Source organism: Gossypium arboreum, chromosome 7 (assembly GCF_025698485.1).
Source record: "Gossypium arboreum isolate Shixiya-1 chromosome 7, ASM2569848v2, whole genome shotgun sequence".
NCBI lineage: Eukaryota > Viridiplantae > Streptophyta > Magnoliopsida > Malvales > Malvaceae > Gossypium > Gossypium arboreum.
Genome location: NC_069076.1, coordinates 99,177,560 through 99,200,942, shown reverse-complemented (window position 1 = coordinate 99,200,942; position 23,383 = coordinate 99,177,560). Strand labels below are relative to the sequence as shown.

The following is a 23,383-nucleotide window of genomic DNA, read 5'->3' as shown; positions in this document are numbered from 1 at the left end:
GCATTTGATTGGTGTAGACTCGGTCATGTTTTAGTCTCTCAAACCTAGATTGTTGTGAGCATGACCTCTGTTGCTGAAAATAGTAGCCCAACACAGATATAACTACTACATACGAAAGAAGGAAAATTCAAATTGGTTACTATATGGGTATATTCCAGAAATTAATCTCCATCCATTATATTAATGTTGATGGTCCACAAAAATGGTAGGGTTTGATTTGTAGCTGCATCCGACAGCAGCAATTGGAATTTCCTTAGCCTTGGAATCACTATCCTCCCTATCTTTGACCTCGTCAAGTTTGCAATATTAGGAAAATACTAACATCATATTTAGTATAATAACATATCACATCTCAGTAACGAAAATAAAATAATATATACATATTATAATTAGGAGCAATACTAGGGCAGGCTCCTTCTAAAATAGAAAATTTTCTATTTAAATTTTTTAAATTTTAAATAATAAAGATAAAATTATACTTTAACCCTTCTAAAAATATAAAATTTGATTTAATCCATTAAAATTTATAAAAATATATGTTATTAAAATAATAAATTTATATTTTTATTATCATAAAAATTATAATTTAATTTCTTCCCTTAATAAAATTTTCTGATTTAGCCACTTATTATAACATATTTAATAAAAAATTTGTTAGAATCAAAACACTAATCTATGAACTTTTTTAATTTCCTAATCAATACACAAAATCATTGCGAATTTTGAACTAAAACACAAATAGCCAGTTTCACTCAATTTTGAATACTTACTATTTCAAAATCATTGCCATCCACATACACTAAATCCTAATATAAATTTCCCAAAAGAATTTCAAATCAGCTTTCATTTCGATTTCGATGGCGGGATGGGATTCAAACCGTTTAATGGATCCAAAAACCGGATTTTGTCGCCAAACCGGAAATTACAGTTGCCTTAGACCGCCCATCCCTGTGCAGCCAATCAATCAACCGCTTTCCGCCGCCGAATTTTGTTTCTCCATTTTCAACAGTACTTTCACCGACGGTGCCACCACTTTCTCCGTCAACACAACCACCGGCGAAACGCTATCTTACTCTCAATTCGTTTCTCAAGTCCGTTCCCTTGCTTACTCTCTGCAACAACGTTACTCTCTTTGCCAGAACGACGTCGCTTTCATTCTCTCACCGCCTTCGATTCATATCCCCGTGGTTTACTTCGCTTTGTTGTCGTTAGGAATCGTCGTTTCTCCTGCAAATCCACTCAGTTCCAACACGGAAATCGCTCACCAGATCCAACTCAGTAAACCAGTTGTTGCCTTCGTTACTTCAGAAACCTCTCATAAAATTCCTTCTCTTACACACGGAACTATTCTCCTCGACTCTCCCGAGTTTCTCTCCTTGTTAACTCAATCCAATATCGTTAACGGCCTCACTAAAAGTGTAAAGGTTAACCAGTCCGACACTGCTGCGATCTTGTATTCTTCAGGAACCACCGGCCGAGTCAAAGGCGTGATGATAACTCACCCAAACCTAATCGCGATGATAACTCACCCAAACCTAATCGCAATGATGACGGTGATTTATCACCAAAACACGAACCAAGGCCAAGGTAACGAATGCCGGTGTCGCCGCCGCTTGTGGTGGCGTTTGTTAAATCGGACTTGACAAAAAAATACGACTTGAGCTCGCTTCAAGGGCTTGGCTGCGGCGGCGCGCCGCTTGGGAAGGACATTGCTATGCGATTCAATGAGAAGTTCCCCAGTGTTTTAGTGGTGCAGGTATTTTCTAATTATTTATGTTTTTGTTTTAATAATTACCACGTAATGGTTTCTTTTTAACCTAAGATTAAGATAATAATTAAAAATAAAAGCAAATTTATTATATCAATCACTTTAGGATTAAAAGATAACTACAATTGCTAATTGAGTGCAAAGTTGACCGACATGGGTATTATTGTCAATGTAGAAGGATATAAGTTTAAATGCGTCGAATTTCATTATCTTTTTATTTACGTGTTGAGAAAAGACTATATATAATTCTAAGCATTATATTAAAAGAACATATATGATAAAAATATTTATTAAGTTCTTATGAAGTTTTTACCCAATTGAACTCCTAAACCAATAAATTTAGACTAATAACTATAATTAATTTGGCTAATGTTAAATTAATAGAAGTTAATTTAAAATATCATTAAGCCATTAATTTAAAATTATTAACTATATATATGTTATTTGATAGAAGTTAAATCGATTAGAAGAATTAAACATAATTAACTTCAAGATATAATATTGAATAATTTTCTGTCTTGTTTACAATTATATCTTTTACTTAATTAATTTCAGGTTTTATTTCTTATAAGAATAAATTTAGTTTTTAATATTTATATTTATTATTATTTTTAGCGTAAATCTTAAAATTTCACTCAATTATGCTCGTGTTCTCATTTTAGTCACTCAACTTTAAAATTTTTAATTTAGGAACTAACATTTGAGTTCCTTCATGTTTTGATCACTTTTGTTAAATTGATAATAGGAAGCCTTTTTCTAACTAGTATAATAACACATTTAGTCATCAATACTTACATATTCTATCAATTTGATCCTAATTCTAAATAATTCAATAAATCTAACGCTTCACATTTACTGATTTTATTAATTTGATCCTCAAACTTCCTAACTAAAACTTCACTTTTAAAACAAAGGCATTCCATGTCTATTAATTGTTTTATATTGTGGTTAAAATTATCCAATTAAATTACATAATCCTTTTTATTTATATTTTTAATAAATTGGTGATAGAAATTAACAAAACATCATTAAAAATAATAAAATACAAATTTTAAAATATAATATACAATAAATTGTATAAATAATTTAATATTTGTAAAAATAATTATTTCATTTTGACTAGCATAATTTTTACAAATGTTAAATTATTTATATAATTTTATTATATATTATATTTTTAAAATTTATATTTTCTATTATTTTTCATGGTGTTTAGTTAATTTCTAACACTAACTTCTTAAAAATATAAACAAAAAAGGTTATTTATCGAATTGGATAATTTCAACCATAAACAAAATAATTAATAGATGTGGAATGCCTTTATTCTAAAAGTTGAAAGCTTTGGTTAGGAAGTTTGAGGGCTAAATTGATAGAATTTGTAAATGTGAAGGATTAAATTTATTGAATTATTTAGATTTGGGATCAAATTGATAGAATATGTAAGTATTGAGAACTAAATGTTTTATTATATTAGTTAGAAAAAGGCTTTTGGTTATCAATTTAATGACAAGTGATCAAAACATGAATGAATTCAAACATTACACCCAAATTGAAAATTTTTAAAGTTGAATGACCAAAACAGGAATACAAGCATAGTTGGGTGACCATTTATATAATTAACCTTTTTTTAAACTAAATTTCACCATTAACTTTTCAAAAATAATCAAATTTTTTTAAAGTGTCACAAAAATATTAGTTTTTAACATTGTTGGCATGACACATATATATATAAAGTGCATAACAAATTTATAAAAAAAAATTATATAATAGTAAAATAATTTAAATTTTATTAATAACGTAACACATAATTCTATAATTGGATGCTGAAAAAGTTGCTCGATAGCTCGAATGGTTCTTAGCCTGTGCATGGAAAATAAAATCGTATGCTGAGTATGAACTCAGTGGTAATTCTATAATTCAATCTATAAAATGCATACTAAAATCAATTGCAACATGTAATTGATATGTATTAAAATCAACATTAAATAACATGTTATAATATACCATAACATCATGTTACCCAAATCAATTCGGTTAATTTAACATAATTCTATCCAAATCTTTTGGATTTAAAAGTCCTATGTACATAATCTTTCACAATAAAGATCATTTTGTATATCATTAACTATTTCACATTTTAATTCTCTATTAACTTGACTTGGACTCAAATAGATATATGGATCAAACCAATCTCACAAATTCGGCACTTAGTGCTTAATTGGACAAATATGAAGTAAATAAATTGTGTCTTGAGCTAATTGGTATAACCGAAATAAAAATGTGCCCAACACTCATCGACTTGTAGTGGAAGTAACCCGTGCTCAATCTATCCTATGGCATGCTAACTATATCCGACTCTGCACGAACAGTTAATAAGTAACAATTACTCAATTTCATTTCCAACTCACCTCATAATCTTACCATTCAAAATAGATTATAAATGTAGCAATTGAAGTGGTTTGAATTATAGAAATACAAGTCATAAACTCCGAGCTATTTATCGATGGATTTAGTTTTTCCTTTCCCCTTTGTGGAATCCTGGTTGACATTAGTTATAGATAACATAAAAATACAATATTATCAATAATCAACCATATTCACATTCAATTGTAAATTTATACAAATTTTACATTTTATTCAATTTAGTCCCTAAAATTGGGACTAACATAACTTTCTATATAAAGCTCCAAATTGGAATCCGATTTTACCATAATCCATTAGGGACCTCCTATTTCTTAATTCAATAACCAATTTTAAAATTTATTCAGTTTGGACCCTAATGTATGAAACTACCAATTAACTTCACAAATTAGTCCTTTTTCACCTTTAAGCTTAAAATCTATCAATTTAATACCTAAAAATTTCAATTCTCAACTATTGGAACTTTCAAAACTTTAACAGTTTAATGAATCTAGACATGGGTTAACTAGATTAAGTTTCCATGATATCAAAAACATAAAATTTACAAGAAAAGACTAAATTGAACTAACCAATTTATGGTTAAAGTTTAAAACCCTTAATGGCTGAAAGTTTATTCCCTCTTACAATGGAGAATTGGTTGCATGAAGATGATGAAGAGAAAATGTTCTCTTTCTCTCCGCTACGCTATTTTTATTACTATTTTACTTTATAATTTTAATTAAGTTAAAACTTTCATAACAAATATATAGTTACCTATAGTCTACTATTATTTAAAGATGGTATAATTATTATTTTAATCCTTGGTTTAACTTCTATATAAGTCCTCCAGCCTTTGGTCAATTTAAAAAAAATCTAAAGTTCTGAATCCTTACAATTTAGTCCCTAAACCCTAATTAGTCACTAATTCAGCAAAAAATAGCTATTCAAAATTTAATTCACCTATATTACAACATTGTAAATATTTATAGACTCGATTTATAGAAACGAGGTCCCAAAATTGTACTTTCCAACACCACTAACATTCAAGTCGTTACAGTAATTCTTAAAATTTTTTTATCAAATTATAAGTAAATTTATGCTACTTAGTTATGATTCAGTCATAAATAATTAGCATGGTTTTTAAATATTTTCTTGACAGTGATAAAAAAAATACCAAAATATGATAAAAGATAATAATAAATTTATTTCATCTCAAAATTCACTTCCAATTTTTTAAAAGTTTCAATTTGGTGCATAAACTATAATTTATTAACAATGTTGAGGGGAGGTCGACTTCTTTCGAAAAACTGTCATATGTTTAGAGCTAATGGGCCTCTCAACAAGTCAGTATTGTCCTTAGGTTGAGTCGTATTTTGGCTTTAGACTCCGTCAAAAGCTCGAGCCAAAAGCAAGGTTTACGAATCGTGAGCAACTTGTCGGACCGAGTCATGCATCTTCAGTTTGACCCAAGGGTAATATTGAATCATTGAGGAGTCTATCGACTCCAAATGAACGACATTTAGAATTTTTCTTTGGAAAGAGTAAACCTCTCTTCAACAAATATCAATTTTGTGCCCGACCTTGTTATTGATATGAATTTAGACATCATTGTGAACTAATTATACCCTTAATTTATGTACTCTTCAAATGTTTAAAAGTTAATCTTTTTATTTTAAAATTCAAGTGTTTATCATATATGTTTGCTTGATTTAAAATTAAAATTTAATTGATAACATTATCAATTGACTTCTATCAAATTTAAGTATATGTTATCAATTAAAGTTTAATTTTAAATGAAACAATTTGAATGTTAGATATAACATATTCAAATTTAATAGAAATATATTCACATGTTATCAGCTGAACATTATTTTTCAAAATCAAATCAAACAAAGGGACTAAAATTTTAAAAATAAAAGTATAGAGACTAAATTTCAAGTCTGATGAATACCGGGATTGAAGGAATAATTAAATCCTAAAATTGAATTCGTCAATAAATGTGATGAAAAAAATAGTGTCATCATTTGTTTCAAAAAATACAAAATACCTAATTAAAGCTCACTGCAAATCACATTGACTAAAAAAAGTTAAAAAGTTCACTACAATGGCGGAAACAACCACCAATCATTGACGTTCGACTGTAGATCCAAACATCAATTTCTCTTCTCAAATGAAAACTTTCCACAGTCTAAGACTACACGTCCCTCTCCCGCCACCATCTCAGCCTCTTTCCCTCCCTCAATATGCCCTCTCCCTCTTCTATAGCTCTTTACACGCCTTCGCCACAGTCGGCGGCGACACCACTTTCATCGTCAATATTACTAACGATCATATCCTTTCTTACTCCCAATTCATTGCTCAAATCTATTCTCTCACTTACTCATTGAAGAAGAACTTTTCCCTCACACGAAACAACGTAGTATTCATTTTCTCCCCTCTATTGTTTGACATCTCTTCGTTTTACTTTGCTCTTATGTCATTAAGAATCATTGTTTCTCCAGCCAACCCACTCGGTTCTAAGTCGAAAAGTACTCACCAGGTCCAACTCAGTAAACATGTTATTGCATTCGCTACCTCGAAGACATCTTCCAAGCATCCATCTTTCAAACTCAGAACAGTCCTCCTCGACTCACCCAAGTTCCTCTTTCTTACTCAACCAAACATCGTTAACTGTGGGGTATGCCACACATTTTTCTGGTTGAAAAAGAGTTGACGTCCCAACGAAGAAGAGACGTCAACCCGACAACTAGACCATGGACTTTCCAACAAGAAGAGACGTCTTCTCCCGATGATGAGATAAATGGCATCCCAATGAGGCGACATGTTATGCAATTTTCTCGATTTTCTTCTTCTAGTCAAATTCTAATTATTTGTCTCATTCAAAGTATGATTAATGTAGGTTATTTTAATATTATTTGACCTACGAATTTTGCCTATAAATAAGCCTTTTTCCACCCTAGTAACATAACCTATATTACACATTTGGTATTAACTTTTACAAGCTTTTAGAGAATTTTGTGTTTACATTTTGAGGGTTCTTATTTTAGGTTTCGAGGTTTAGTTTTATCTCCATGTTTGTAGTTTTCATTTTTTCCATTTTAGTAAACTTATCTTTGTCTGTGATTTTTTTATCCCTTTTGGTATGATCGAGGTAGGGAATATTTATCTGGTGAGTTATTAGGTACCTCATAGAGAATGAGATTATATCCCAATTAACCGCGCTGGGCACTCCACAGTAGAATGGTGTGGCAGAGAGAAGAAATCGAACGTTGTTAGACATGGTACATTCGATGTTAAATTATTCGAAGCTGCCAATCTCTTTCTAAAGATATGTGGTACAAATGGCTTACTATAATTTAAATGATGTGCCAAGTAAGGTAGCACTGAAAACTCCGTAGAATTATGGCATGGTAGAAAGCCAAGTCTAAAACATTTAAGGATTTAGGGATGTCCAGCCCACGTATTGGATAAAGATGCGAAGAAGTTGGACTCATAGATAGAATTGTGCATGTTTGTAGATATCCAAATGGAACAAATTGTGGTTTATTTTATAACCCGAAAAAATAAATTGTTATAATGTTAACCCATGCTACTTTCCTTGAAGAAAGTTACACGAGCTTTTAGGAAATATACAAAACCCAATGAAAATGGTTCCAAAACCAACTCCTAATAGTAGGCTTGCAAACGATCAGCAATATAGGGAGTTTCATCGCAATGGGAGGGTCTCTCATATGCTTGAGTTCTTCCAATCTGACAGAAGTGTTCTGAACATTGAGTCTGTCAAATAAGAAGATGCTGACCCACTCACATATGATAAAGTGATGCAGAATGTTGATTTCAAGTTCTGGGAAATAGCTATGAAAGCTGAAACGGACTCTATGTATTCCAACTCAGTGTGAAAACTTATAGACTTACCGAAAATAATAAAACTCATAGGGTGTAAGTGGATCTACAAGAGAAAAAGAAACGCGGTTGTCATGATCAAGTCAATCAGCATATTACTATCTATTGCGACAACTCTCAATTACAAGATCTAGCAAATAGATGTTAAGATAGCGTTTTTGAACGACTATCTTGAATAGAGCATCTATATGATGCAACTCACCGGATATATAACTAAAGGAAACGAGTATAAAGTTTTCAAACTATTTAGATCCATATATGGACTTAAGCAAGCATTCTGCTCATGGAATCAAAAATTTTATCGTTTAATCAAAATGTAGATGAACTCTGTGTTTACAAACGTTTAAGGGATGAAAAAGTGGTCTTTCTCGTTCTATATGTCGATGACATTCTACTCATTGGAAATTATGTAGGAACATTGCCATCGATTAAAATGTGGCTAACCTAACAGTTTAGCATGATGGACTTGGGAGAACCTAATTTTATTCTAAGTATTCGAATCCTAAGGGATCGAAAGAACGAAGTGATAGCACTATCTTAGACTTCATACATAGACAAGATATTGGAACGTTATGCAATGACCGATTCGAAGAAGAGAAATCGACCTTTTGTATCAAGATTTCATTTTCTCTTTAAAGCACTGTTCATATATTGATGTGTCACCTCAACATAATTGCATTGACTGTTGGGTATTATCACCTATGACAAACCCCGCAAGAACAGGAAGAACTGCACCCATTGTCACTTTTCACTGTGCCTTTATTTCACGTGTTTGGGTTCTTTATGTTATTGAGGGCATTTTTAATGGATGAAACAGTGGTTTTCAGGGATAGATTTGAATTTGAAGGAATTTTGAGAGCCATTAAGAAGTATAAAATAACTTATATGCCAGTTTCTCCGCCACTTGTCGTGGCATTTACTAAATCAAAATTGACTAAGAAGTATGACCTCAACTTGATTATGTTTCTAAGGTCTGGTGGTGCTCCACTTGGCAAGGAGGTTACTGAGCGGTTCAAAGAGAAATTCTCCACCGTAGAACTTATTCAAGTAAGAGAACATTAGTACACTAATATTGTTCACATCTTTTTCTACTTTGCCAGCTTCACATGATAAATTAAAGAGAACAAGTTCAGCTTCCTCAGTCCTATATTAAAAAGAAAACATAATAAATTAAAAGTTAAAATATGCGTTATTGTAGTTTTCAAAAATTAAGAATTTAGTCCTTGCATTTCAGTTTAATAAAATTTAGCCCTACTTTTTAGATTTTAGAATTCAAGTCTACTTATTAACACTGTTGAATTGTTAATTTATTGTTGTGACATTTTTTAAATGAAGAAAATACTCGATAGGCGTGTAACAAAAAGAAAATTAATTGTATTAATAGTTAGACTTGAATTTTAAATTGAAGAATTAAATTCCATGAAATAAAAGTATAGGGACTAAATTAAAATCACTTTATTGATCATCTCCTCATCATCATTCACTATTAAAGCCTAAACTTCAACTACTCTCACATTGGGATTAAATTTTTTTTAAGTTAGTCCTTGAACTTGATAAGTATTTTTAAATTAGGACCTGAATTAGACAATTATTCTCACATTAGGGCTTGAGTTTTAAGGTTTTCAAGGAAATATCAAGGACTAACTTAGAAAAAGAAAAGTTCAAGCCTTAATATAGGAACAATTGCCAAGTTCAAGGATTAATTTGGATAAAAAAAAGTCCAACCCAATATAGGAACAATTATCAAGTTCAAAAAAATAAAAAAAATAGACCTTAATATAAAAGTAAATGTTAAGTTCAGGACTCAAATAACTATTTAACCCTATATATAATTATATATAATAATGATTATATTCATATTCGTATATATTCACTAGAATTCAGTTAATAGAGTGTAATTGTCTATGTTTTTCATTTTACTTTCATTCAAAAAAAATTAGATGCTGGGCTTTTGGGTGCAAAAGTAGATTGATGTCAATTTTAAATCAGTACAATCTTGTTTGGGTGAATGTTAAGAGTGTTGTTACTGTTGATTTTGATGTGTTAAGGGTATAATGACCGAGACCATGGTGGAGCAACCAAGGTAATAGGGCCTGAGGAGGCAGGTCGGTACGGTTCAGTTGGCCGCATTGCTGAAAACATGGAAGGTAAGATAGTTGATCCTGAAACTGGTGAAAAGTTGCCTCCTAGGTGGAGAGGAGAACTATGGTTGAGAGGCCCAACAGTCATGAAAGGTATCGTTCTATTTTATTTATTTTTATTCGATATCTAGATGAAGTACATATGGATATGGCAATACACTTGTATATGAAACTTACAACAAAATCTGAATAATTTAGATTTATTATAGGGGGAAAAAGAAATTATTAAAAGAGGTAAATGTGCTACTAGAATTGTATACTTTGCTTATTTGTTTAAATTTTAAGGTTTGTTTGAAATTTGAAAGTTTGGACAAAAATATTAAGCTCAAAAAAATAAGTTGTAGCAAAAAAAATTAAATCGTTCAAAATATGGATTAGGCTTATACTAGTGTCATGGGCCGCAGTTCAAAGCCCGTGACCATCGCACCAAATGCATCCCATGGAGGTCTATTGTTTAGATGGGGATCATTTGGCCCACGAGAACTAGCCTGATTCAAGGAACTGTGGGAGAAGCCTGTTAGATTGAAGCTTGGTTGGCCTGATAATGAAGATATGGAATCTTAGGCTAATTTGGTAACTAATCTTAGATTAAGAGAATCATATCTTGTAAAGATTAGATTAGATTTGATATAGCATATCTTGTAAATCCCTAAAATTAAGGGATATGGTTAATCTCATCCGTCAATGTAAAGGCATCTTAACCGTCGGTTTTGGGGGAGCTCAACTATAAATAGAGAGCCTCCTCCTCATTTGTACTCACTCCATTTATTGTTTCATAATTCTTTGTGAATAAGATAATAGAGAGCATTTACTCAAACACTTTTCGTGCGTCATTTCTATTATTCTTTTGGTATAAGTTTGCTTCCGTTATACAAATTGGTCTTTGGAAGAGTACTTAAGGAATCCTCATTTGAGTAAAGACTGACTTAGGTGAGTTTAGACAAATGGATCGCCTAAGGTCGCATGGATCGTGAAACGAAAGATCTAAACCCATGACAAGTGGTATCCGAGATATTGGTTCGAAGACACCGTTGGGATGTCGAAAGAAGAGTTCAAAAAAAGGTGGGCCAAAAAATCTTTGAAGGAGATGCTATCAGCTGTTAAGGAATGCGTAGGTAAACTTGAGGAGTCCATAGAGGACGCGAAAGAGTTAGACAATACGCTTGGGGAAAGCACTGAAGACTTGAGGGAGCAGTCCAACGACTTCGTGACCATGTGTCTCACTTCCCAAAGGGGTAGCGTACAAGGGCTGTTAGATTCCTAAAGGAAGAAGCTGACGGAGAGGAATGACACTCTCGAAGCGATAATGAAGGCTTTGAAGGAGGAAACAATGACCACGACAATGACTTTGAGCACAAGAATAGAGGAGCTCGAGGGAGAGTTGGCCTTGTGTTGATCAACCGTGGGAAAAGGAGTGGCAAGTGCAGCACTAGTAACGATGATGTTCTGAAGCCGAAAGAGTTTGTAGGGACAAGGTCTACATGTGATGTGGACAATTTCTTATGGAAGATGGAAAACTACTTTCGTGCCAAAGGCATTATGGATGATACGATTAAGGTAAATAATGCTTCAATGTTTGTTACCAATATTGCACTTTTATGGTAGCGAGGTAGGACCACAGATAAAAGGGAAGGTGAGATTGGGACGTAGTGTAACACCCCTAACCCGTATCCGCTGCCAGAACAGGGTTTCAGAGCATTACTACTATTTGTAGATCACTTAAAAAAATTTCACTTAAATACTTACCGATTCAATGCATCAATAAAAATATTATCATTCAATCAATGGCTTGGCACTTGCTTAAGCATCAACAACAACACTTGTTAGTGTACTTACACATATTTCATATAAATTCTTATTTTCTCAATATGTCATATTTGAATTTAATACTCGTCTTAACTTACATATTTTCATTATATTAACATATAAAAGATAATCTCATATGTACATGTCATGATAAATATCATTCTCTTACCGTTTCTTTAATAACATATATCATTCATTTCATTATATCAACATTTCATGTACCATATACTTTCCACACCATGTGTCCATATAACATGTACAAATCATAAAATAAATTCAATACAAATATAAATGATTGATGAGCTCATTAATTCCATAATTTTCATGTTCTTCCATTTCTCATATTTATCCCGTTAAATTTCTCGGAATTTCGATGGATTTTCAGAGGTACACTTTTAGTGTACAATTTCAGGTCTATCAATTCGTACACATATGGATATACCCTTTTTCCGAGAGAGCACATCCATGAACCTTATCCATACAAATGGGATTACCAGTCTAGGCTAAATCTCAGTAATATAAACTCATAGAGTATTGTCGGGATTACCGGTCCAAGCTAAATCCCTACAACGACAATTACTCTAATGAGCTTGGATCGAATTACAGTCCAAGCTAAATTCAGACCTAATTGATTTACCCGTCCAAGCTAAATCCATTTTACACATATTCTTCCGGAGGGCTATATCAGGATAGGATCACCCCTCCGGGTTAGATCCTTTTTACCGTCTCGAGCTATTTAATGGGAAGCTCATAAAGAGCAATATCAAGAAGCTAATTTGGGCTATAACGGGAAGTTCAATAGAGTCGAAATCAGGTAGTTCACAAAGAACCATATCGGGAAGCTCACGAAGAGCCTATCGGGAAGCTCTAGATAGCCATATATCAAGAAGTTCAAGCGAGCACTATCGGGAAGCTCACAAAGAGCATATAACGGGAAGCTCTAGAGGGCTAATATCGGGACGCTCTTTCGAGCTATGGTGTGTCTGCAACATATGCAGAACTACAACTAATTCGGGAAACTTACATCCATCGATTTTCCTTTGTTCAACGGGATTTATCATTTTATCGGGCATTATCAAATATATCCATATCAATTTCATATGCATGACAAAAATACAATTCACAAGTATAATCATGAATTCCATTCCCTTATTATTTTTCCATAATTTCAACAATTTTCAATTTAATCCCTAAAACATGTTTTCCCCGGATCTTGAACTAAATTAATAATTTCATTAAATTTTGTAATTTAAATAGTAAAATAATACATTTCATGCAATTTGGTCATTTCTGAAATTTTTATAAAATTTCCCATAAAAGTTTTACTTTTATTCAATTTAGTCCTTGAGTCTAAAACATGCAAATTAGCCATGCTAAATGAATATTCATATATATTTTCCTCCTCCTCTTCTCCAATCCACATCCTTAATGTATATAACACACTTGTAGGTAACATTATCTATAATCTTTATTATTTAAGCTGTCTATCTGTGTCATAGTCACTAAATTACTTATATCTGGAGCTATATAACTCCAAATTAAGATCCATAATTTTTCCCAGAAACTAGACTCATATGTATTCTTACCATGAAAATTTCATAATTTTTTGATGGGCCAATTAATATAGTTTATTCATTGAAGTCTCCCCTGTTCTGTTGTCTGACAGTTCCGACCCTTCTTCACTAAAAATTAATTATCTCCTCGTACAAGATTCGAATGATGTTCCCGTTTATTTATATTAAAAATATACTCATTCAGGATTATAAACATATAAATTTAAGCCTATAATTATTTTTATCCAATTTTTTATGATTTTACAAAGTCAGAAAAGGGGAACCCGAAATCATTTTGACATTGTCTCACAAAATTCATCATATCTCATGATTTACAATTACATTGCTAACATCATTTCTTCTATAAGAAACTAGACTTAATAAGATTTAATTTCATATTTTATTCATCTATAATTAGATTTCTAAAATTTTAATGATTTTTCAAAATTAGACTACTGCTGCTATCCAAAACTATTTTAGTACAAGATATTAATTACCATGTTATAACACCCTTATTTTCTTTTTCTACATCATTTCTCATCACTTTCTCTTATTTTCTCTTCACTAACATATCAAGAACATAGGACCTTATGTAAGAAAACTCTACTATAACATTATTTCCATACTTTGTCAATAATAACAAACTTAAAAGCATATTGAAATCTTGATGTACTTACCTTGTTCTATTGATACTAATCTTTAACTTGATTTTTTCTCTCCTCCAGCTTCTATTTCTTGAATCTAACTTGATATTCTAACTCCCCATGGTCCCCTTAACATTTTTCTCTCTTAGTAGCTATGGAAATTCTTTTGATTTCTAGGTGAAAATGGTGAATTTTTGGTGGAAGGACCAAATTGTAAAGAAAAAAAAATTCTTTCTTTTCCTTCTCTTCTAACGTTGGTTGCATGCATGGAAAGATGATAAAAATTCTTCATCTTTCCTTCCTTTTATACTAAATAATTAATAATAAAATAATAATAAAATAATAAAATATCTCATTAAAATAATATATATCTAATTAAATAATCATAAAATATCATCAACATCATCATTACTTTCTAGATTTCTCTCTCTTCCAATTGACCATTTTGCCCTTTATTATCTTTTAAAATTCCATCCTCGAGTTATCATTTAATTTGGTAAAATTGCAATTTAGTCCCTCATAGTTCTTCACCTATTCAATTTGGTCCTAATTCATCCATTTTCCTTAGTTTCTAGATCATTCCACTCTTAAAATATTTACACTATTGGTCCTTCAACTTTTCATATTTACACTTTAACCCCTCAAAATTTGAAGTATTTACTCTTGTGCAACAAAACTTTTCTCACTTTTACAATTTAGTCCTTTCTTGAATTAATATATCATAATATACTTCTCAATATTGACATAACTCAAAATTTCCCTTTTTGTCACTTTATTTCCTTATTTTACTATATCAAAGATAATATCTTACTGTAAAAGTTTTCAGGACATTACACGTGGCAAGAGTTCTAATGTAATTTGAAGTGATTGTTTTACCTAGAGTTTGCTGAGGAAGAAGCTCAGGAAAAGTTACAAGGAATAACGCAACAAGGCACAGTGGGGGAGTATGTTCGAGAGTTCAAGGAACTCATACTCTAAGTTTCAGATGTGACCGAGAAAGAAGCATTGCTTGATTTTCAGAAGGGGATTGAAGCCGTGGGTCAGACAAGAGGTGGAACAAAGAGGTGTCCAAAAGTTGTCGGAAGCCACGACAGTAGTAGAGTCCGTGGTTAAGAAGACAAGCTTGAGTCTTCCAAGTCCGAGGAAAAGGGCGTAATTGAAAATGATCACAAGAAAGATAGTAATGATGACAATGGCAACAGCGACAATGGTGGTAATGGGAAACCACGAGTTGGGAAGAAGAAACCCAAGAGGAAAAGGGACAAGTTGAAATGCTTTCTCTGTGACGGTCCACACATGTTAGAGAAATGTCTGAAGAAATCTGCGCTTAAGAAGAAGTCGGTGGGTAAGGCCTTGGTACTTGGTTCGAGCGCAAGGGGTGAAGAAGCCAATGAGGTCGAAAACGAGAAGAAGTTAGTAGAGTGTTTTTTATGTCATGGTCTGCATAGGTTGCGGAAGTGTTCGAGGAAGTCTGTCATCGAAGGGAACGATAGAACAGACAAGGAGCCCAGAAAGCTTGGTTCAAGCAAGGGAAAAGCCGAAGCCAATAGGGCAAAAATGAGTAAAAAGAAGTGAGTAAAGTGCTCCTTGTGCCGTGGTTCGCATGAGTTGCGGAACTGTCCAAAGCAAGCCGTAGTTAAAGGAAAGGCAACGTCTAAGCTTGGTGAGTCATTGGAAGGGTTTCCACTAAAGAAGATGTGACTTTTTCATCAAACTTAGAGGAAGAAGTTGCGATGAAAACAGTGAAGCAGTGACCAATGAGACTCAAATCGAGTGAAGCGTCGGAGTTGGCCGAGTCATCGCCAAGGCTTCCACCTATGGGAGAGGTGGGTTATGCATCGGACTTCAAGGGGAAAGAAGCGATGCAAGTGGGACAGTTGACCCGAGTAAATGCAAAGGTACATTCTGAACACTTTAATAGTGTGTTGCTTTCTAACTTGTTAACTTGACAAGAACGTAAGGGCCTTTTCGAAGTTCTTGAACAAAGTGGCCGAGAAACTGTGGGCAAAGCGAAGCCAAGTGTTGTGAATCAAGAAGATTCTGTTCGACTCAAGTTAGAATGTAACACCCCCTACCCGTATCCATTGCTGGAATAGGGTACGAGGCATTACTGGAGTTTACTGAACATTTTCAGATAATTCTGAGTCATTTATTATTCATATTTTGAAAATGTTCATAACATATCTCTATTGGCCCTCGAAACGCCAAACATACATTAAAAACCAACCGGAATTAAATCGGGATCATATAAAAAAAATTTCCCAAAATCTTAAATTTTATTTTCATCTAAGTACTTACCATTTCAATGCTCCTTATAATTAAACATGTTACCATTCAATCAATAGCTTGGCACTTGTCTAAGCGTCAAACAACATCATTGTTAGTATATATTTCTTATAAATTCAACATTGATATATTTATTTTTTTCAACATGTCACACTTGAGTTTAATAATTGTCTTTACTTACGTAATTTCCTTGTATCAACATATCAAAGATAATCATATATGTGCATGTCATGAAAGATATCATTCTCTTACCGTTTCTTCATAAGTATATATCAATCATTTCATTATATCAATATTTCATGCTTCATCATTTCCATACATTTTATGTATATTTATTCCGATAAAGTTTATATCAAACTTAATATAAATTATATTTCATGTACTTATTCTTATTTCGTTTATCTATCTTCATAATTATTTCATACAATTATTTTGTACATATATTTCCATATGACCAGTTCTTGTAAACATTTCACACAACCATTTCATATAGCCATTCGTCATATGATACATATTACTTGAATATCAATTGTTTAATAGATGTCATAGCGTCTCCCATCCACAGTTTTATTTATCTTTGACATGATGCCATAGTGTCTTTCAACTATGGTCTTACTCATTTTCTGTCAGGTTGCCATGGTATCTTTCAACCATGGTCCTGTTCATTTCATGTTACATTGCCATGGTATTTTTCAACCATGGTCTTATTCATTCCCGTCATGTTGCCATGGTATCTTTCAACCATAGTCTTATTCTTTTCATGTCACGTTGCCATGGTATCTTTCAACCATGGTCTTACACATTTCATATCATGTTGCCATGGTGTCTTTCAACCATGGTCTTACACATTTCATTTCAGAAAGCACATTCCCGCGAACCTCATCCTTACAGCGGGATTATCAGTCCAAGCTAAATCCCCTGTAATATAAACTTATAGAGTATTGTCGGGATTACCAATCCAGGCTAAATCCCCTGCAACGACAATTACTCTAATGAGCTTGGATCGAATTACGATCAAAGCTAAATTCAGACCCTAATTCGGATTACCCATCCGGGCTAAATCTATTTTCCACATATTCTTCGGGAGGGCTATATCAGGATAGGATCACCCGTCCGGGTTAGATCCTTTTTACCGTCAATTCATTTTCAAATATCCATCGAATTTTCCTTTCATTTAACCGGGATTTCTTCCCTTTTTATCAAATATGTTAATGTTTCATTAATTTTCATACAATGAACATTCAAATCATATTCATATAAAAAACATACATTTCAAGCATTTAAAAATATAATTCAAGCTACACGAACTTACCTTAGCAAAAATTGCAGAAATATCAAGATTCAGGGACATTTTGGTATTTTACCATTTTCCCAATTTTCATCCTATCATAAATTGAAAATTTCACTCAATTTATTAATTTAGATAATAAAACAATTCATTCCCTTCAATTTGGTCATTTTTGACATTTTTACAAAATTGTCCCCTAAAGTTTTACTTTTATTCAATTTAGTCCTTAAGCCTAAAACATGCAAATTAGTCATGCTAGCTGAATATTCATATATATTTTCCTCCTCCTCCTCTCCATTTCACATCCTTAATTTATATAATATGCTTATAAGTAACATTATCAATAATTTCACTATTTACTTATATGCATATTCACATTGTCTATTTGAGTCATAATCACTAAATTATTTATATCTTGAGATACAGAACTCCAAATTAAGATCCTTAAATTTTATATAAAACTAGACTCACATATATTCTTATCATAAAATTTTCAGAATTTTTGGTTTATCCAATTAGTACAGTTTATTCATTAAAGTCACCACTGTTCTGCTATCTGACAGTTCTGACCCTTCTTCACTAAAAATTAATTATCTCCTTGTACAGAATTAAAATAATGTTACCATTTATTTCTATTGAAAATAAACTCATTCACAATTATAAGCATATAAATTTAATTCCCTAATTATTTTTCTCAAATTTTTGATGATTTTCCGAAGTCAGAACAGGGGAACCCGAATTCATTCTGAACTTGTCTCACAAAATTTATTATATCTCATGATTTACAAATCCATTGCTTACACCGTTTCTTCTATGAGAAACTAGACTCAATAAGATTTAATTTAATATTTTGTTCATCTTCTGATTCGATTTTTAAAATTTATGGTGATTTTTCAAAGTTAGACTACTGCTGTTGTCTAAAACTGTTTTAGTGTAAAATGTTAATTTTCATTTTGCCCCAAATTTCACAGTTCATACAATTCAGTCCTTATTTCACTTCTAACTTGAAATTTCTATCAATTTAATCCCTAATTCAATCATTTCATTCAACATGAACAATATCTAGAAATCTAATAACTTTCAAAATATCAACTTAACTTCATTAAAACCTTATTCCAAAACTTCTAAAACATCAAAATTAAAAGAAAAGGACTTAATTGACTTACCCATTAAACTTCCAAGCTTCACACCTTAAATTTTCCCTTTTTCTCTTTCTTTTCTCTTTTTCTTTCTTTCCTTCCCCTGCTCTCTGTTTCGTTTGTTTTTCTTCATTTCTATTCTTTTATTATTATTTTATTTCCTTTTAAATGTATATACACACATGTATTTATATTTAAATAATAAATATTATTTATTTATTCATGTGTATATTATTAATACATTTGTATCCATTTATAACCATACATTTGTCATTATTTAATATATTTATCATATAAAATCTTATAATATAATTATTTAATTATTTAATTAATAAATATTTTTATAATTAATAAATATCCATTAATAATTAAATACTTATATAAATACTTATATTACAAATGTATGTATTTTTATCCATACACTTGTATATTTTATTTACTATACATTTGTCTTTATACTAATTTATTTATCATATAAATATCTTATAATATAATTATAATAAATTAATTTAATATCATTTATTACTAAAATATATATTTTATAACTAAAATCTAAGTAAAAATCTTGGATTTTTACTTTTTATGTCATCTCACTTATACTAAATGGCGTAATTGCCATTTTGGTCCTTTTAAATTTTCTTTTAATTTATAATTAAACTTTCACACTTTATTCAATTTAATTCTTTTATCCAATTATTCTTAATTAAGCTAAGTTCACTTAATTAAACTCTAATTAACCACTTAATTAACTTTTTAAATATTTTTATAAATATTTACGGATCCGTTTTTCAGTAACGGAGACTCGAAAATACACTTTTCCGAAAACCGTAAAATTCGGGTTATTACATTATTTATCTTTTAAAATTTCATCCTTGAGTCATCATTTAATTTGGTAAAATTGTAATTTAGTCCCTCATAGTTCTTCACCTATTCAATTTCGCCCTAATCCATCCATTTTCCTTAGTTTCTAGATCATTCCACCCTTAAAATATTTACACTATTGGTCCTTCAACTTTTTTATATTTACACTTTAACCCCTCAAATTTTGAGTATTTACTCTTGTACAACAAAACTTTTCTCACTTTTACAATTTAGTCCTTTCTTGAATTAATATATCATAATATACTTCCCAATATTGACATAACTCAAAATTTCCCTTTTTTTCACTTTATTTCCTTATTTTACTATATCACGGATAATATTTTACTGTAAAATTTTCGGGATATTACATAGAATGTGGGCGAGAGAGTAACATAACTTATTGTTGTCAAGATGTACAAACGAGTAGGATGATTCAAGTTAAAAAGCGACGTAAGCCGAGGCAGAAGTCCCGAAGGAAGGGGAAAGCTAAGGCGTCGAGACGAGATCTAGGCGAATTAATTCAGTGCCATTCAGAAGTTACAACGAAGGCGTTGCAAGAATGGGTGGGGGAGAATGTCACGGGTCGTAGTTCAAAGCCCGTGACCATCGCACCAAATGCATCCGATGAAGGTCTATTGTTTAGATGGGAATCATTTGGCCCACAAGAACTGGCTTGATTCAAGGAACTGTTGGAGAAGCCTGTCAGATTGAAGCCTGGTTGGCCTGATAATGAAGATACAGCAACTTAGGCTAATTTGGTAACTAACCTTAAAAGATGAAGGGAATCATATCTTGTAAAGATTAGATTAGATTTGATATTGCATATCTTGTAAATCCCTAAACTTAAGGGATATGGTTAATCTTGTCCGTTGATGTAAATGTATCTTGACCATCGGTTTTACGGGAGCTCAACTATAAATAGAGAACCTCCCCTCATTTGTATTCACTCCATTCATTGTTTCATTATTCTTTTTGAATAAGATAATAGAGAGCATTTACTCAAACAGTTTACGTACGTCCTTTCTATTATTCTTTTGGTTGCTTCTTTTGGCATAAGTTTGCTTCCGCTATATAAATTGGTGCCTTGGAGGAGTTCTTAAGGGATACTGACTTGAGTAAAGGCTGACTTAGGTGAGTTTGGATGAACGGATTGCCTGAGGCCGTACGGATCGCAAGACAAAAGATCTAGACCCGTGACACTAGAACATTCAAGGCTCGAGCTCGGTTTGACCCTTTTCTAAGTTAATAATGTTTTATATTATATTATTCTTATATATTATGTAATTTATAACAAATAAATGTTATAAAATGATTATATACTAAATTTTAATACATAAAATATATAAAAGAATATTAAATATTAAATTAAAAATAATATAAATATATTTTCTTGAAAAAATGAAAAGTCTGAAATGGTTTTGAATTAATTATTTACTAACATAATTGAAACTCATATTTTAGGTTGTACCAAACTTAAATAAATATAAATTATTTTAATATGATGTTTATTGGCATTAATTTGTTTCTATTAATCTTAAACAATAGGTCGAATGATAATAATATGTTGTTACTACCGTTTCTATTAATTACCAATTACTATTCTAAATTTGTAGCATAAGCATTCATGATATTTGAAAATAAGTTTCGGAATAGAATTATTCATGTGCATAAAAATAATTAAAAATTTAAATATATATATATATATATATATATATATATAATATTCACACACCATTAACATGAATGAATTGTCGAACGTTTCCTTTTGGAAGTTTCATTGAAAATAGAAAAGGTTAAGATAAATGTGATATGTCAAAGACATATATAAATGAGTAAAATGGTAGATTTTTGGGTAAAATGCATAGAAAATTGAGAAGATTGAAAAATATAATTTTTCTCATAGACATTTTGGTAGTATAGATAGGAAATATTAAAAGACAAAATAATTTTCTTTCATCCATTGTTCAGTAAGATTTAAAAATAATAATAGTAAAATATTTGAAAAATACATGATTTTGAATTAATATAATACATGATTTTGAATTAATATAACATCTCTTTTATTTTCTCTTTTCTCGTCTTTTAATTTGAAAAGACTAATTTTGATGCAACAATACGAATCACTTTTCATCTCTCTACTTTTTTAATCAATTAAACACATCTTTAATTTTTCGACATGAAATTCACAAAGAAGCTTATTATTGTTCCATGGTGTGAATATATATATATATATATATATATATATATATAGGTTATATAGGTGATGAGAAGGCAACAGCAGAAATCTTGGACTCAGAAGGGTGGCTAAAAACTGGTGACATATGTTATTTTGATTCTGAAGGATTTCTCTATGTTGTTGATAGGTTGAAGGAATTGATCAAATACAAAGCTTACCAGGTAAATCATCATTTACTTTTACAGCTTAGATTTCTTAAACTCAAAATCGAAGTTAGAAATTAATATAGAGGAGCTCAAGGTTCAATTATATATTTTTATATTAATTTATATCTGTAATTTCAAAAGGACTAAATCATAATTCTAACATTTTAAGAATCAAATTATAATTTTATCATATATTAATTTAAGATTTTATGATTTTTGAGGTTTAAGGTTTAAAATCCAACTCATTATTTTTTTGAAGAAACTCGAGACTAAATTATATATTTTTTCGTTAATTATAATGCAGTATTACCCTTATATATTTGTGGCTTTTGAAAAGAATTAAATTAAAATTTTAATATTTTCAAGAGTTGAAACTATAATTTTATCATCTAAGATTTTATGAATTTTGAGATAAAAAGCAGCAACTTTTGTTTTAGGGGAACCACTGCTTGCCTACCTTCCTCTAACTTGAGTATGAGTGTCTGATACATATTTTTTTTTTTATTCAATTGACTAAAAACCATGAGACGTGACAAAGAAATTGGTTGGCAATGTTGGTCTTTAAACCTTTGTGGACAACACAATCAATGTATTTTATGGAATATCAAAATGCAGGTCCCTCCAGCTGAATTGGAACATTTACTTCATTCCCATCCAGAAATCGTTGATGCTGCGTTGGTTCCGTATGTACTTCTTATATATATATATATATATATATATATATATATATATATATTATCATGTGTTCTTTAACTCAGTATCATAAATCTTATATCGATTGATCAGGTACCCGGATGAAGAAGCAGGGCAGATTCCCATGGCATATGTAGTCAAGAACCCTGGAAGTAACATTACAGAGGCAAAAATCATGGATTTCATTGCAGAACAGGCACGTTTCTAAAACAACACCACAAATAATATATTGCCTTTTTTTAAGGCAAAACTGTGAGCGAGAGCCCCTTTTTTGACATTTGCAGGTTGCACCGTACAAGAAAATCCGACGAGTTGCTTTTATAACTTCAATAACAAGAACTCCGGCAGGGAAGATATTAAGGAGGAAACTCATTAATCACTCTCTATCTCATGGTTTATCTAAACTATAGCGGCGAATATTGACAATCGACTTTGAAGCCTACTTAATTATGCAACAACTAGAATTATTTAAATCCCATATAAAGGCTAAGAAAATGATAGAGCTAAATGTTCAAATTT

General features: G+C 31.2%; 1 protein-coding gene across 1 annotated transcript; it reads left to right on the top strand.

Annotated features, from left to right (window-relative positions):
• Positions 1–708: 708 nt before the first annotated feature.
• On the top strand, positions 709–23,359 carry LOC108484705 (4-coumarate--CoA ligase-like 9). The gene is made up of 7 exons (XM_053030485.1): positions 709–1,553; positions 8,795–9,116; positions 10,117–10,305; positions 22,041–22,186; positions 22,787–22,854; positions 22,958–23,060; positions 23,149–23,359. Exons 1-7 carry the CDS (start codon positions 858–860, stop codon positions 23,272–23,274), a joined length of 1,650 nt encoding a protein of 549 aa, XP_052886445.1. The 5' UTR covers positions 709–857; the 3' UTR covers positions 23,275–23,359.
• Positions 23,360–23,383: the final 24 nt, after the last annotated feature.